The sequence below is a fragment of the Agrilus planipennis genome, unplaced genomic scaffold (assembly GCF_000699045.2).
Source record: "Agrilus planipennis isolate EAB-ADULT unplaced genomic scaffold, Apla_2.0 scaffold9, whole genome shotgun sequence".
Taxonomy (NCBI): Eukaryota; Metazoa; Arthropoda; class Insecta; order Coleoptera; family Buprestidae; genus Agrilus; species Agrilus planipennis.
The window spans coordinates 144,118-156,532 of NW_020442467.1; the positions used below are offsets into that span (position 1 = coordinate 144,118).

Here is a 12,415-nt window from a genome sequence, read left to right on the forward strand (position 1 = left end):
TATATTTTTAAATATATACATACAAACTATTATTAATGCAATTACGGATTTTACAAAAATTATCGTACAAAAAAAAAACCTACATTCTTTCTCACTATTCAATGTGAGAAACACAAATAGTTTCTCGAATCCTATACGCACATAATTCTACCTTTAGTTTTTATATCTTAAAATTTAACAATTTGAATAACTGCACTTTGAATATCATTAGTAGATTTTAGGATCAATGTTTTTGTATTGCAGTAGTTATCAAGGATGGATTGAGTAAATGCTTAGTTGCACTTTATCCTTTAATAAGGAACATGTTATTTCGCCAAGTTTTTATTTTAAAAACTGAACTATATTGTTTTGATTTCCTCAAAGTAGTGTAGTTACTTACAATTCATTGAAACTTCGAAACAATATAAAATAATATTTTGTGAAGTATATTTGAATTTACTAATACACATACATACATATATATTCTTTAAGAGTTTTACAAAACAGTTTATGCATTAGTGATTATTTAATAATTAACTGCCTTCATTAAAAATCTCGTTTAGTATAGAAATAATACCAATCAACGAATAATAAGAACTCCATGCCAAAAGTCATTTCAAAAACATTATGATTGTCATGTAAGCATATAGAACAATATTACTATCTCTATTTCTTTGTTTCTTATTGCTTAATATAAATATATCAATTTATGACATTGTTAGATGTATACGAAAAAACTAATTGTTTAGCCAGGAAGTGACTCATATCCCTTAAACAAAAATGGGTTTGTTATTCCTGATGGAGTGGACTACGTCGATACATGGAAAGCCATGGAAGAAGTTTATAAAAAGGGCCTCACAAGATCAATTGGGGTTTCCAACTTCAACAAAAAACAAATTGAACGACTGCTTAACTCTAGCTCCGTTATACCCGTAACCAATCAGGTTTGTGAAGTAAAAATATACCCGTACCCTAAATTGATTGAATTCATTAGATACCTTTCTTTTTCAAATGTATGTACCAATCAGCCAACTAAAAAACAAAAAGTTATTCTAATTTTGCCTGTTTGACAGCCCTCGAAATCTAACTTCAAACGTGTACCAAATGATAGTTTACGATAAGATTTTAATTTTCGGTACGTTTTAGACTGAGACTACTTTTGATTCATGAGATACTGGATGTAAATTTTTTGTTCAGTTTTCCTCAAGGAGGGGAATTCTACAAAAGACACTCTATGAAGGGGTGTAATGTCGGATTTGCCAAAGCGCCGTCCGATTGAAAACCCTCCTTGAACAGGGAGATCAATCTGGAGGTCATGCATCCCAGGAAAGATTCTGTGAAAATGGACGAACAATTTGTGGGAGAAAGGTGACGAAAAGAGAATCGGTGGCCCACCTCGGATGTGTAGGTGGGCAATACACTGGTAAATTAATCATTACAATTTAGAAAGATCGTTTTATGAAAGCCTACAAAGGGCGCACTAAACGCCACCTGCAGTACTATGCTACATTTAGTGGAATTGAAGATGTTCAACGATATCCATCTTCATATATAGATATTTGCTTGCTGAACTGAATCCATAGCGTAGCCCACAATACATGTTAGATACGTTACCATTAGTACCTACCGACTGGCGTGGCCCAGAGGTTTAGACCATTGCTTAGCATTCGAGAAGACGCCGGTTCGATTCCGACTCTGTCTGCCTTGGTCCAAGTTTTCTGTGGTTTCGTTGGGTCACTAGACTAATGCTGAGGCAGTAATATTCCACATATAATATTTCATCCTCTTGTGTCATCTTTCTCACCCGAACCACCACCCGCCCAATCCCACGATTCCTGAAAGGAGGTTGTCCGCTTACCAGCATTAGCGGCTGGTGGGAATGAAACACCCAAAAACTTTTTTACCAAAATTTAACAAAGAAGTTCATGGTGATCAGTGTTTTGTCGAAACTACCAGACGCGGATCGATAGAATACTGACTACCATGAACTTCTTTGTTCAATTATAATTCATTGCTAGATCAATATTTCACTTAAAATCTGGTAATTAACTATCGTATACATATTTTAACGGTCAATTATTACCAATCAAAATTCAAAATGACGGATGTGGAGTGAAAAATTCTTGTTTACCCCTGAAAGACTGTCCTGAAGAGTCTTTTGGTCGTTGATTATAAATCTGGGCACAAAGTTAAAGTTGGCAAACATTAAATTCCGAATTACGCCTAAAATATCTACACTGTTTGTGATGGAACAATAATACATTAGCAATTCTGAATATAGAAAGATCAAGTAGCCCTAACAAATGTGATTACCATACCATTTGTGAAAAAAATCGTAAGCAATTCTAAATACCAACAAAAGAATGATTTAGTAGTCGTAACAATGATAATTTAGACTAATGACACCAATTAAAAAAGAAAGTGATGAATTCCTACATTGTTTTGATAAAAATATAGTTATCAATAAAAAAATAATCGAGAAAACAAATACCTATTTGAATGTAATTGAAAAAGTTATTTAGAAAGTATGAAATAGTCGAATTACAAAAAATCGTCGAATCTGAACCCTCTAAAATATTTAAAAATTTAGTTCTTAATGTGAGGTGACTGCTGAGCTTTAAATGAAGCATTATAAAAGTCTTAAAAGTGGTGATTATAAATTTAACAACAACGAATAATAAGACCATGTTGGAAAAATGTCAAATTTAGCGCTCAGTATCTCAAGAGTCAAAGCAGCCTCAACTTGAAACTTATAAAAGATTATTACTATTTTATCAGTAGTTTTAATGCCTCTTGATAAATTATTTACGATTTACAATTTTTCATCTCCTTTAATTTAGGTTGAATGTCATCCCTATTTAAATCAAAAGAAGCTAGCGGACTTTTGTAAATCCAAAGGAATTGCTATAACAGCTTACAGTCCATTGGGTTCTTCTGATAGACCGTGGGCAAAACCCGGAGAACCAAAGCTCCTAGACGATCCGAATCTTAAAGCCATCGCCGATAAACGTAAGAAAACACCTGCACAGATTATTCTGCGTTATCTGACTCAAAGAGGTTTTGTTGCCATTCCAAAGTCTGTTCATAAGAATAGAATTCAGGAAAATATCAACATATTCGATTTTCAACTATCCCCCGAAGAAATGAAATACGTTGACTCATTCAATCGAAACGGAAGGTTGCTCAGATTTGAATCGTAAGTTTTATTGTGTAATGGTGTTAACCACAAAAAAAAATACAATAGGTTGACCACAAGAATGACCAATGACGATCTTGAATTTCAATTCTATTCTTGGTCTTGCTTAAGCAGATTTGCCTCTGATCTTCTATTTTATTTTGTATTTGAGCTGCTATTATTGCAAGACTTTATTTATTATTTTATTTTATTGTTTCTATTTTTAGGGGATCCAAGCATCCATACTATCCATTCCATGATGAATATTAAACAACCGTGTTGTGCAGAAAGGAAATTTATATCTCTTTGATTCGCCTTACGATTAAATTTTTAAGCAGTATAATGAAATATAATTCTCTATTTGTCTGTTCTCATACACTAAAAGTTAGTAAAAACGGACTTAATATGTTTTATGTAATATTCGAAAATAAATCATTTCATTTTACAGTCTCGTCTATAAGAATATAACAAAGACATCTAGACTAATTTGCGTGAATGTATGTTGATTTTTTCTGTTAATAAGATAACTAAATTGACCATTTGTGGTCTAGTGGTAGGAGCCATAATTAATAAATAAACAACTCCCTATTTAGCATGTACCTACAAATAATGTGCAAAAGAAAAAAAAATAGCAATTAAAGTAACATAATAAGTGAATTTGTAGTCTCATCTTGTAGCTTATATGATAGAAAATAAGTGCATATAAGTGTTTAGAAATTTGAATGAAATGAGTTTATTAGGCGTTCCTTATTGCCTTATGAAGAATAACTAGCAAAACTGTAGTCATTTTGATCATTCTTCATTATAGTTATGCTTATCTCAAGGGTCGTGTCGTCACTTCTATGCTCGCGAATGGTTAATTTAGAAATTCGGAAAAGGTTGTTAAAGGTGTATGTTTGGAGCGCGGCGTTGTACGGGTACGAAACATGGACAGTGGGCGCGGCGGAAAAGAAAAGGTTAGAAATGTGGTGTTATAGGTGAATGATGACGATACCGTTGGTAGAAATGAAGAGGTATTAGAAAGAATAGGAGAACAGAGGACTGACGACCCTATGATGATGATGACGGGCCGTCAGTTCTCAGTCTGGTTGGACACGTACATTCACTCTTTCCTGAGTTAATATTCGCATTTCCCTAAAGGTAAAACATCCCATATCTTTAACTATGTGTGAACAGTAATCTAATCTGGGTTTACCCCTATTTCTTTTGACTCCTGTTTCTATTTCTGAACTATTTTTAACTAGCCCTTCGTGCCCGAAACGGTGTTCTGCTAGCCTATCTCGCCTATTTCCTATTGACATTAATCTCTGTTCTTTTACTCTTACCCAGAGTGTAATAAGTCATACTTTGAGTGACGCATATTTGCCTACTTAACAATAGGAGTTTGGAAATTACAGAGAAGAATGAAGACTGTTCCAGATAATTCAATAACGATGTTGTGCTAATTACGAGTGAATACCAAGTGATACAAACGAGCAAAACATCATACACATCGTGTGATATATCTGTAATAAAAAGTAATAGTAAGTATACTTCGTTTACTTTATGTAGCGATGTGACCTTCAGTTTGGTCGGCGCAAAGTAGAAAAGAACAGCACTAGGCCAGATAAGGAAGGAGACAACTCTCGGCCAAATTCCTAACCGGTGAGGAACGTATAATCCGTACAGTGCTGCACGGAAAGATTGACCATTTTATCTACTACAATTTCATTGCTCAAATGTGCTGTTATTGGTACCATTTACTACTGAAAATATCAACGAGATGTTTATTTATATTTGAAGACATATTAAAGACTTTAACGCTTGTTTTCGATTCGCACTACTATTCATGATTGATCAAAACTTTTGGCAGGTACTGTATGAAAAAGTATGTTTAATGAACAAGAGTCGAGAGTATAATGAGCNAACAGGAGTTAAGAGGAGTAGAGGTAGACCTAGATTGGAATACTGTTCACAAATAGGAAATGGTGTGAGATGTTTTAGTTTTAGGGAAATACGAAGATTAGCTCAAGAGATCAGGATAGGAAAGAGTGAAGGTGTGTGTCCAACCAGTCGTAGGATTGATGACCATATGATGATGATGATGTTCCTGGCCAAGTTAGTCATCAAGATTTACATTTAAAAATCAATAACAACCTCTCGCATAGCGAAATCGAATAGAATTTTTATTGGAAGGCCCACTTGTTGATTACAGCATAATTGCCACTCTGTTCTTTAATTGATGTGATATGGGTGAACTTGTTATTATTTTTTAAATTTGGAGATTCATAAAACAATATAATGTAATTAATTGCACAAAATGTACTCTACTTAATAAGAATTTTAAATCTGTCTTTGGAGTGTCAGCTGTTTATTGTGTAACTTACTTGATTTGTTACTGGGACGACAGAACCTTTTTCAAGAATCCTCTCAATTTGTCGTTTGTTAAAGTTTGCTACACCAATTGATTTTGTCAATCCCTTGCGGTAAACATCTTCCATTGCTTTCCACGTGTCCGCAAAGTCGATTCCTGCCGGTATTACATGTCCATCTTTATCAGTTGGAAAAAGAGAGTCTCCAACTTGCTAAAAGTAGATAAACAAAAATTTTAACTCGGATTTGGATAAGTGGAAGTAAACTTCCAACTTCATCGTGGAGCATTTAAAACCAGCCATTCTGTAAATGATTTAATAAAAAACGATAAGCAATAAAAATAAGCGAATATGAATATTCATTTCTTAATCTAATGTTACAGATCTAGTAATTATTTATATTTATACTTTCAACGAGAAGTTTCTGAAATACTACACACATACAGTAAACAGCGAGATATTTATTTATATTTGAAGACATATGAAAGGCTTTAACGCTTGTTTTCGACTCGCACTACTATTCATGATTGAACAAAACTTTTGACAGGTACTGCATGAAAAAGTATGTTTAATGAACAAGAGTCGTGCGTATAATGAGCTTTTTTCTCCCTACCTACGATTTGGCGCATCCAAGACATTAGAAGGGGCACATCGCTACAGAAAGTAAATGAAGTATACAGAGTATTGAAAACCGTCAAAATTCAAAACGCTTCTACGACCATGGAAAGAGCGCATGACGTCACTAGTACTGAGTGCGAACATCCGTTGCGGCGCGCGTTTCAAAAGGAGTTATCGTTAGTGTTATGTGCCTAACCGAAAAACAAATGCAAAAAGGCCAATTTTTTTTTACAGAAACGTAGCCTACAGCTTGACCATCATAGTTCTCTCTCAAAGTAATTTTTAACGAAAAGTTGATGAAAATATAATATTATTCTACAGTACAAATAAAATAATTCGAAGTGGACCTTGTTGAAAAATACGTAATCCTAAAATGTAGCATCGTGCTTCAGATGGCGTTCACTGTGCCGTTTGTAGTATTTTCTGATTCTACAGTACGGTTATCTTTAGTGATTAATCTTTATAATAAAAGAACTTTAACATTAATTTTCGATGTCATGTCCCAACCTAACTGTATGTGCATTTATAAATAGAAAGGTCTACTTACCACTCCAATGCATATATTCTTCCGTCACTACTATTTAAGGAGTCTACGGTTTTCATATCATCAGGAGTTAATTCAAAATCAAAAATGTTAATATTCTCTTGAATTCTGTTTTTGTGTACAGATTTTGGAATAGCGATGATACCACTTTGAACCAAATAACGAAGCGCAATTTGGGCAGGAGTTTTCTTGTACTTGTCTGCGACTTTCTTCAGAATCGGGTTGTCCAAGAGCTTAGGTTCGTCCGGTTTTGCCATAGGTCTGTTATCTGATCCTAATGGACTGTAGGCAGTAAGAGTTATTCCTTTTGATTTGCAAAATTCAGCGAGCTTATTCTGATTAAAATACGGATGGCATTCAACCTAAATAAAAAGACAAATATTAGGCGTTCCTTATTGCCTTATGAAGAATAACTAGCAAAACTGTAGTCATTTTGATCATTCTTCATTATAGTTATGCTTATTTCAATAATACTCATCATAAGGAGTAGTAGGGAGAGAATAGCGCAGGGTCGTGTCGCCTTTAATAAAAAGAAGTCACTTCTATGCTGGCGAATGGATAATTTAGAAATTCGGAAAAGGTTGCTAAAGGTGTATGTTTGGAGCGCGGCGTTGTACGGGTGCGAAACATGGACAGTGGGCGGGGCGGAAAAGAAAAGGTTAGAAATGTGGTGTTATAGGTGAATAATGAGGATAACGTGGGTAGAAGAGGTTAGAAATGAAGAGGTATTAGAAAGAATAGGAGAACAGAGGACTGACGACCTTATGATGATGATGATGAAGGGCCGTTAGTCCTAAGTCTGGTTGGACACGCATATTCACTCTTTCCTGAGTTAATATTAGCATTTCCCTAAAGCTAGAACATCCCATATCTTTAACTATGTGTGAACAGTAATCTAATCTGGGTTTACCCCCATTTCTCTTAACTCCTGTTTCTATTTCTGAACTATTACTAACTAGCCCCTCGTGCCTGAAACGGTGTTCTACTAGCCTATCTCGCCTATTTCCTATTAACTTTAATCATAAAGCCCCCTGTTCTCTTACTCTTACCCAGAGTGTAATAAATCATACCTTGTGTGACGCGTATTTGCCTATAGGAGTTTGGAAATTACAGAGAAGAATGAAGACTGTTCCAGATAATTCAATAACGATGTGCTAATTACGAGTGAATACCAAGTGATACAAACGAGTAAAACATCATACACATCGTGTGATATATNATTCGAAATTTCAATATCTGTAAATCAAATCTAAAACGGAAGCGCCACTACTTTGCTGTCTAAATACAGAATATACGAAGTGCTTTTGATAATTCTAATTATTCCGAAGAAGTCAGATAAATTAGGATGGAAGGAGCAGCAGAGATATAATGTAGAGGATAGCGTAGGGTCGAGTCGCCTTCAACAAAAAGAAGTCACTTATATGCTCGCAAACGGATAATTCACAAAATCAAAAAAGATTGTTAAAGGTTTATGCATGGAGCGCTGTACAGGTGCGAAACATAGACGGTAGGTGCGGCGGAAAAGAAAAGGTTAGAAGCGTTTGAAATGTGGTGTTACAGGCGAATGATGAGGATACAGTGGATGGAGAAGGTTAGAAATGAAGAGGTATTATAAAGAACTAGAGAACAGAGGACTTTGGAAGTCAATCAGAAATGGGTAAGATAGGCTGATAGGACACCTTCTTAGGCATGAAAAGCTAGTGAAAGACATGTTAGAAACAGAAACAGGAGTTAAGAGGAGTAGAGGTAGACCTAGATTAGAATACTGTTCACAAATAGGAAATGGTGTGGGATGTTTTAGTTTTAGGGAAATACGAAGATTAGCTCAAGAGATCAGGATAGGAAAGAGTGAAGGTGTGTGTCCAACCAGTCGTAGGATTGATGACCATATGATGATGATGATGTTCCTGGCCAAGTTAGTCATCAAGATTTACATTTAAAAATCAATAACAACCTCTCGCATAGCGAAATCGAATAGAATTTTTATTGGAAGGCCCACTTGTTGATTACAGCATAATTGCCACTCTGTTCTTTAATTGATGTGATATGGGTGAACTTGTTATTATTTTTTAAATTTGGAGATTCATAAAACAATATAATGTAATTAATTGCACAAAATGTACTCTACTTAATAACAATTTTAAATCTGTCTTTGGAGTGTCAGCTGTTTATTGTGTAACTTACTTGATTTGTTACTGGGACGACAGAACCTTTTTCAAGAATCCTCTCAATTTGTCGTTTGTTAAAGTTTGCTACACCAATTGATTTTGTCAATCCCTTGCGGTAAACATCTTCCATTGCTTTCCACGTGTCCGCAAAGTCGATTCCTGCCGGTATTACATGTCCATCTTTATCAGTTGGAAAAAGAGAGTCTCCAACTTGCTAAAAGTAGATAAACAAAAATTTTAACTCGGATTTGGATAAGTGGAAGTAAACTTCCAACTTCATCGTGGAGCATTTAAAACCAGCCATTCTGTAAATGATTTAATAAAAAACGATAAGCAATAAAAATAAGCGAATATGAATATTCATTTCTTAATCTAATGTTACAGATCTAGTAATTATTTATATTTATACTTTCAACGAGAAGTTTCTGAAATACTACACACATACAGTAAACAGTGATAGTGTTGAGCTTTACTCAATTGCTCGAAAATTTATAAACTACTACATTTAAAATAATTCCCTAACAATTTTATTAATAAGAAATTAAATTAATTAATTCACTACTGCTAATTCCCTCCTTATCCCGAATCCTTCCGATTGTATACTAGTGTCAGACGGCGACATGACCCAGTAGATGACAGCTTAGCATCTGGTAGGATACTGGCTAGATTCGCGGCCTATCTGACCTAATCCAAGTTTCTCTGTGGTTTCCTTGGACTATTTAGGGTAATACTAGGGTAATAACTAACATTTCAATTATAAATAATCATTCAATATCCTTCTGTCTTTATTTTGTTCTTCTCATTTAGGCCTCCTCAGCCACCACCTTCCCATTCTCAGGGCTTATAAAAGAAGACTGCGGAGGGCCTTTTCCCCTTCCCTCCGGCTTTACAATAGAATGTAGGTAACATAGGTTCCGTCTCATGTAAAATTTCTGAAGAAGTCGATATCTTGGTGAAACATATAGATACTTAGTGAAACATACAGATAGGTATCTTCCAAGTGAAATTTGATTTTATAGAAATTTACTAAATCTATATTTTATAAGTACCATCAAACCTTGTGGTTTGAGAGATTAGGATTACAGAAATATTGTTGAGACACCTCATGGTAGCATACCAAAACCGTGGTAACGACCTAACCACCAGTGTGAGGAAATTACTGGAATAACATTATGCTTCATTAATTCCTTTGTCAACTTACCTTAAAGTCCACAGGGGAGTGCATCAGGTACATGTCAAGATAATTTAGGCCGAGAGCACTTAGAGATTGATTTATGGCGGGTTCCACATCTTCGGGCTTGTGGAAGGTATTCCATAATTTGCTGACAATAAATAGGTCTTCCCTTTTCACAACGCCTTCGTCTATTTTTGCTTTAATTGCTTCCCCGACCTCCTTCTCGTTTTGGTAGATCCAGGCGGTATCAATGTGTCTGTACCCAGCATCGATTGCATCCTTAACTGCTTGAAGCACGTCTGCTCCAGTAGACTACTCGAAAGAAATAATATGAAGGAAATTAAAATATAAAAGAATAGAAGATTTTATGAGATGTAAATGTAAATGTAAATAAGATTCTGATTCCGATGTTCTTTTCAAAAAGACTTAATATGTCGAAACAATACTGTACAGTTTAACATAAGACGTTTTGAAACATTATAAACCATTTTTCTTTGTATATACATATAGGAATATAAAAGAAATTAGTGTTTTTCCTGTTTTCTATCTAAAATCTATGTTATCAACATTCCTTTAGTGGATAGAAACATGATACATATTGACTAAATAATTATTTTTTTTATTGTTAGAGGATACAATAGCCCATTACATTACACGGAGTAGACAGGTTCATCTTCTGCGTGTTTTAATTATTACTATCTTATATACTCCATTGAATTATTCAGTGAATATAAATTAGTGTTAACCATCTTTAACTTTCCAAATTCAGCAATTTCGGTGACCTCTAAATTTTATGTTTTCGTGTAGAAACAAATACACAATTTTTGTTAAATAGAAAGTAAACAGTTAAAACAAAAAAATAACCGTATCTCCCAATTTTTTTAGTAGGTTATTTGAAAAACCCATCAGTGGCCTATTGCAGCTGTAACATAACTGTTTAACACCAATATTTTAATAAGATTTACGAAGATGAAAAGTTTAAGAATCTAAAGTTGATAGGGTTGATAACGTTTCTTTTTGCAGTTGTTTTTCTGTGAGTTTTATATTATTTTAACTTTTATAAGATGCATGAATATTATAAAGTAAAATGGACCAAAATAATTGACAGTTTTATGAATACTAAGCTGAATCCGCTGTATATTGTTGCATGAATGATTTACTAAGTTCTTTTTGTGACGTAAAGCACTTACTACGAATAGATTTTTAAAAATTCAACCCCTAAAAAATATGAAGACTGGAAAACTTTGGCGGTTGTTGTAGAACAAACAAAATAACCCAAACCCCAACGCCAAAACACGAAGAAGTCCGAAGAAGGTAATCTTGTTACCGAAAAAGATAACTAGTGTCGTGTTTTGGCGTTGGGGTTTGAGCTATTTTGTTTGTTCAACCCCTAGAAAGTATTTTTACAAATTCTATCAAAATACTACTGTCCAGTTTAAGCATAAGAAAACGTGTAAATTGACAGTCAAAAATTCATTCGCATATGAGTGAAATGGGCTTAAAGGTTCGTATGAAAGTAAAACAAATTGATAAAGATTTTGATCCGTCTTATCATCGGAAGTCACTGAATATACCAATACAAAAAACATGGAAAAGTGCAGCGTAAAATTCTGGACATCTGGACTTTTCTTTGATGGTTGCATTAATTTTTAATTTTTCATTTGAACGAGAATAATAAAATATAATTACCTCGTGAACTGTAATATGTTATTTTATGAGATTATTTACTCATTAATTTATTAAAAATAATTACATAACTGTAACTAACCTTCCATGTTCCCAGTCCTATAACAGGAATGTCGAGACCATTGTTCAGTTTTATTGTAGGAGCTATTGTTGCATCACCAAACGTCACAGCAGTGGCAACGAAGCATATCACACAGTTGAACCACTTTGTGTATGCCATTTTGAGATAAACACCCTGTATAGAACGTTAATAATGCTAACATATTTGTTTAATATTTTTTCGAAGAAACATTTACAAAGATGAAACCCTAGGATATACTTCATTTACTTTCTCTAACGATGAGCCCCTTCCAATATCTTGGATGCGAGCTGGCAAAATCATAGGTAGGGAGAAAAAAGCTCATTATACTTTCGACTCTTGTTCATTAAACATACTTTTTCATACAGTACCTGCCGAAAGTTTTCTTCAATCACGAATAGTAGTGCGAGTCGAAAACAAGCGTTGAAGCCTTTAATATGTCTTCAAATATAAATAAACACCTCGTTGATATTTTCAATGGTAAATGGTACCAATAACAGCACATTTGAGCAATGAAATTGTAGTGGATAAAATGGTCAATTTTTCCGTGCAGTACTGTACGGATTATACGCTCCTCACCGGTTAAGAGTTTGGCCGAGAGTTGTCTCCTTCCTTTTCTGGCCTAGTGCTGTTCTTTTCTA

At 34.4% G+C, this 12,415-nt stretch overlaps 2 protein-coding genes across 2 annotated transcripts in view; one reads left to right on the forward strand and one right to left on the reverse strand.

Annotated features, from left to right (window-relative positions):
- The window catches only part of LOC108737125 (aldose reductase-like), a 16,245-nt gene extending 12,644 nt beyond the window's left edge, over window positions 1-3,601 (forward strand). Inside the window, exons 6-7 of the mRNA XM_025981236.1 lie at window positions 2,820-3,175; window positions 3,382-3,601. Of these exons, the coding sequence (XP_025837021.1) occupies window positions 2,820-3,175; window positions 3,382-3,424 (399 nt within the window). The 3' untranslated portion in view covers window positions 3,425-3,601. The remainder of the gene's footprint in view (window positions 1-2,819; window positions 3,176-3,381) is intronic.
- A 3,046-nt stretch (window positions 3,602-6,647) lies between these two features.
- LOC108737117 (aldose reductase) overlaps window positions 6,648-12,415 on the reverse strand; it is a 9,922-nt gene continuing 4,154 nt past the window's right edge. The window contains exons 2-5 of the mRNA XM_025981235.1: window positions 11,778-11,930; window positions 10,037-10,321; window positions 8,852-9,049; window positions 6,648-7,029 (exon numbers count right to left, since the gene is read on the reverse strand). Coding sequence (XP_025837020.1) covers window positions 6,667-7,029; window positions 8,852-9,049; window positions 10,037-10,321; window positions 11,778-11,915 — 984 coding nt within the window. The 5' untranslated portion in view covers window positions 11,916-11,930 and the 3' untranslated portion in view covers window positions 6,648-6,666. The remainder of the gene's footprint in view (window positions 7,030-8,851; window positions 9,050-10,036; window positions 10,322-11,777; window positions 11,931-12,415) is intronic.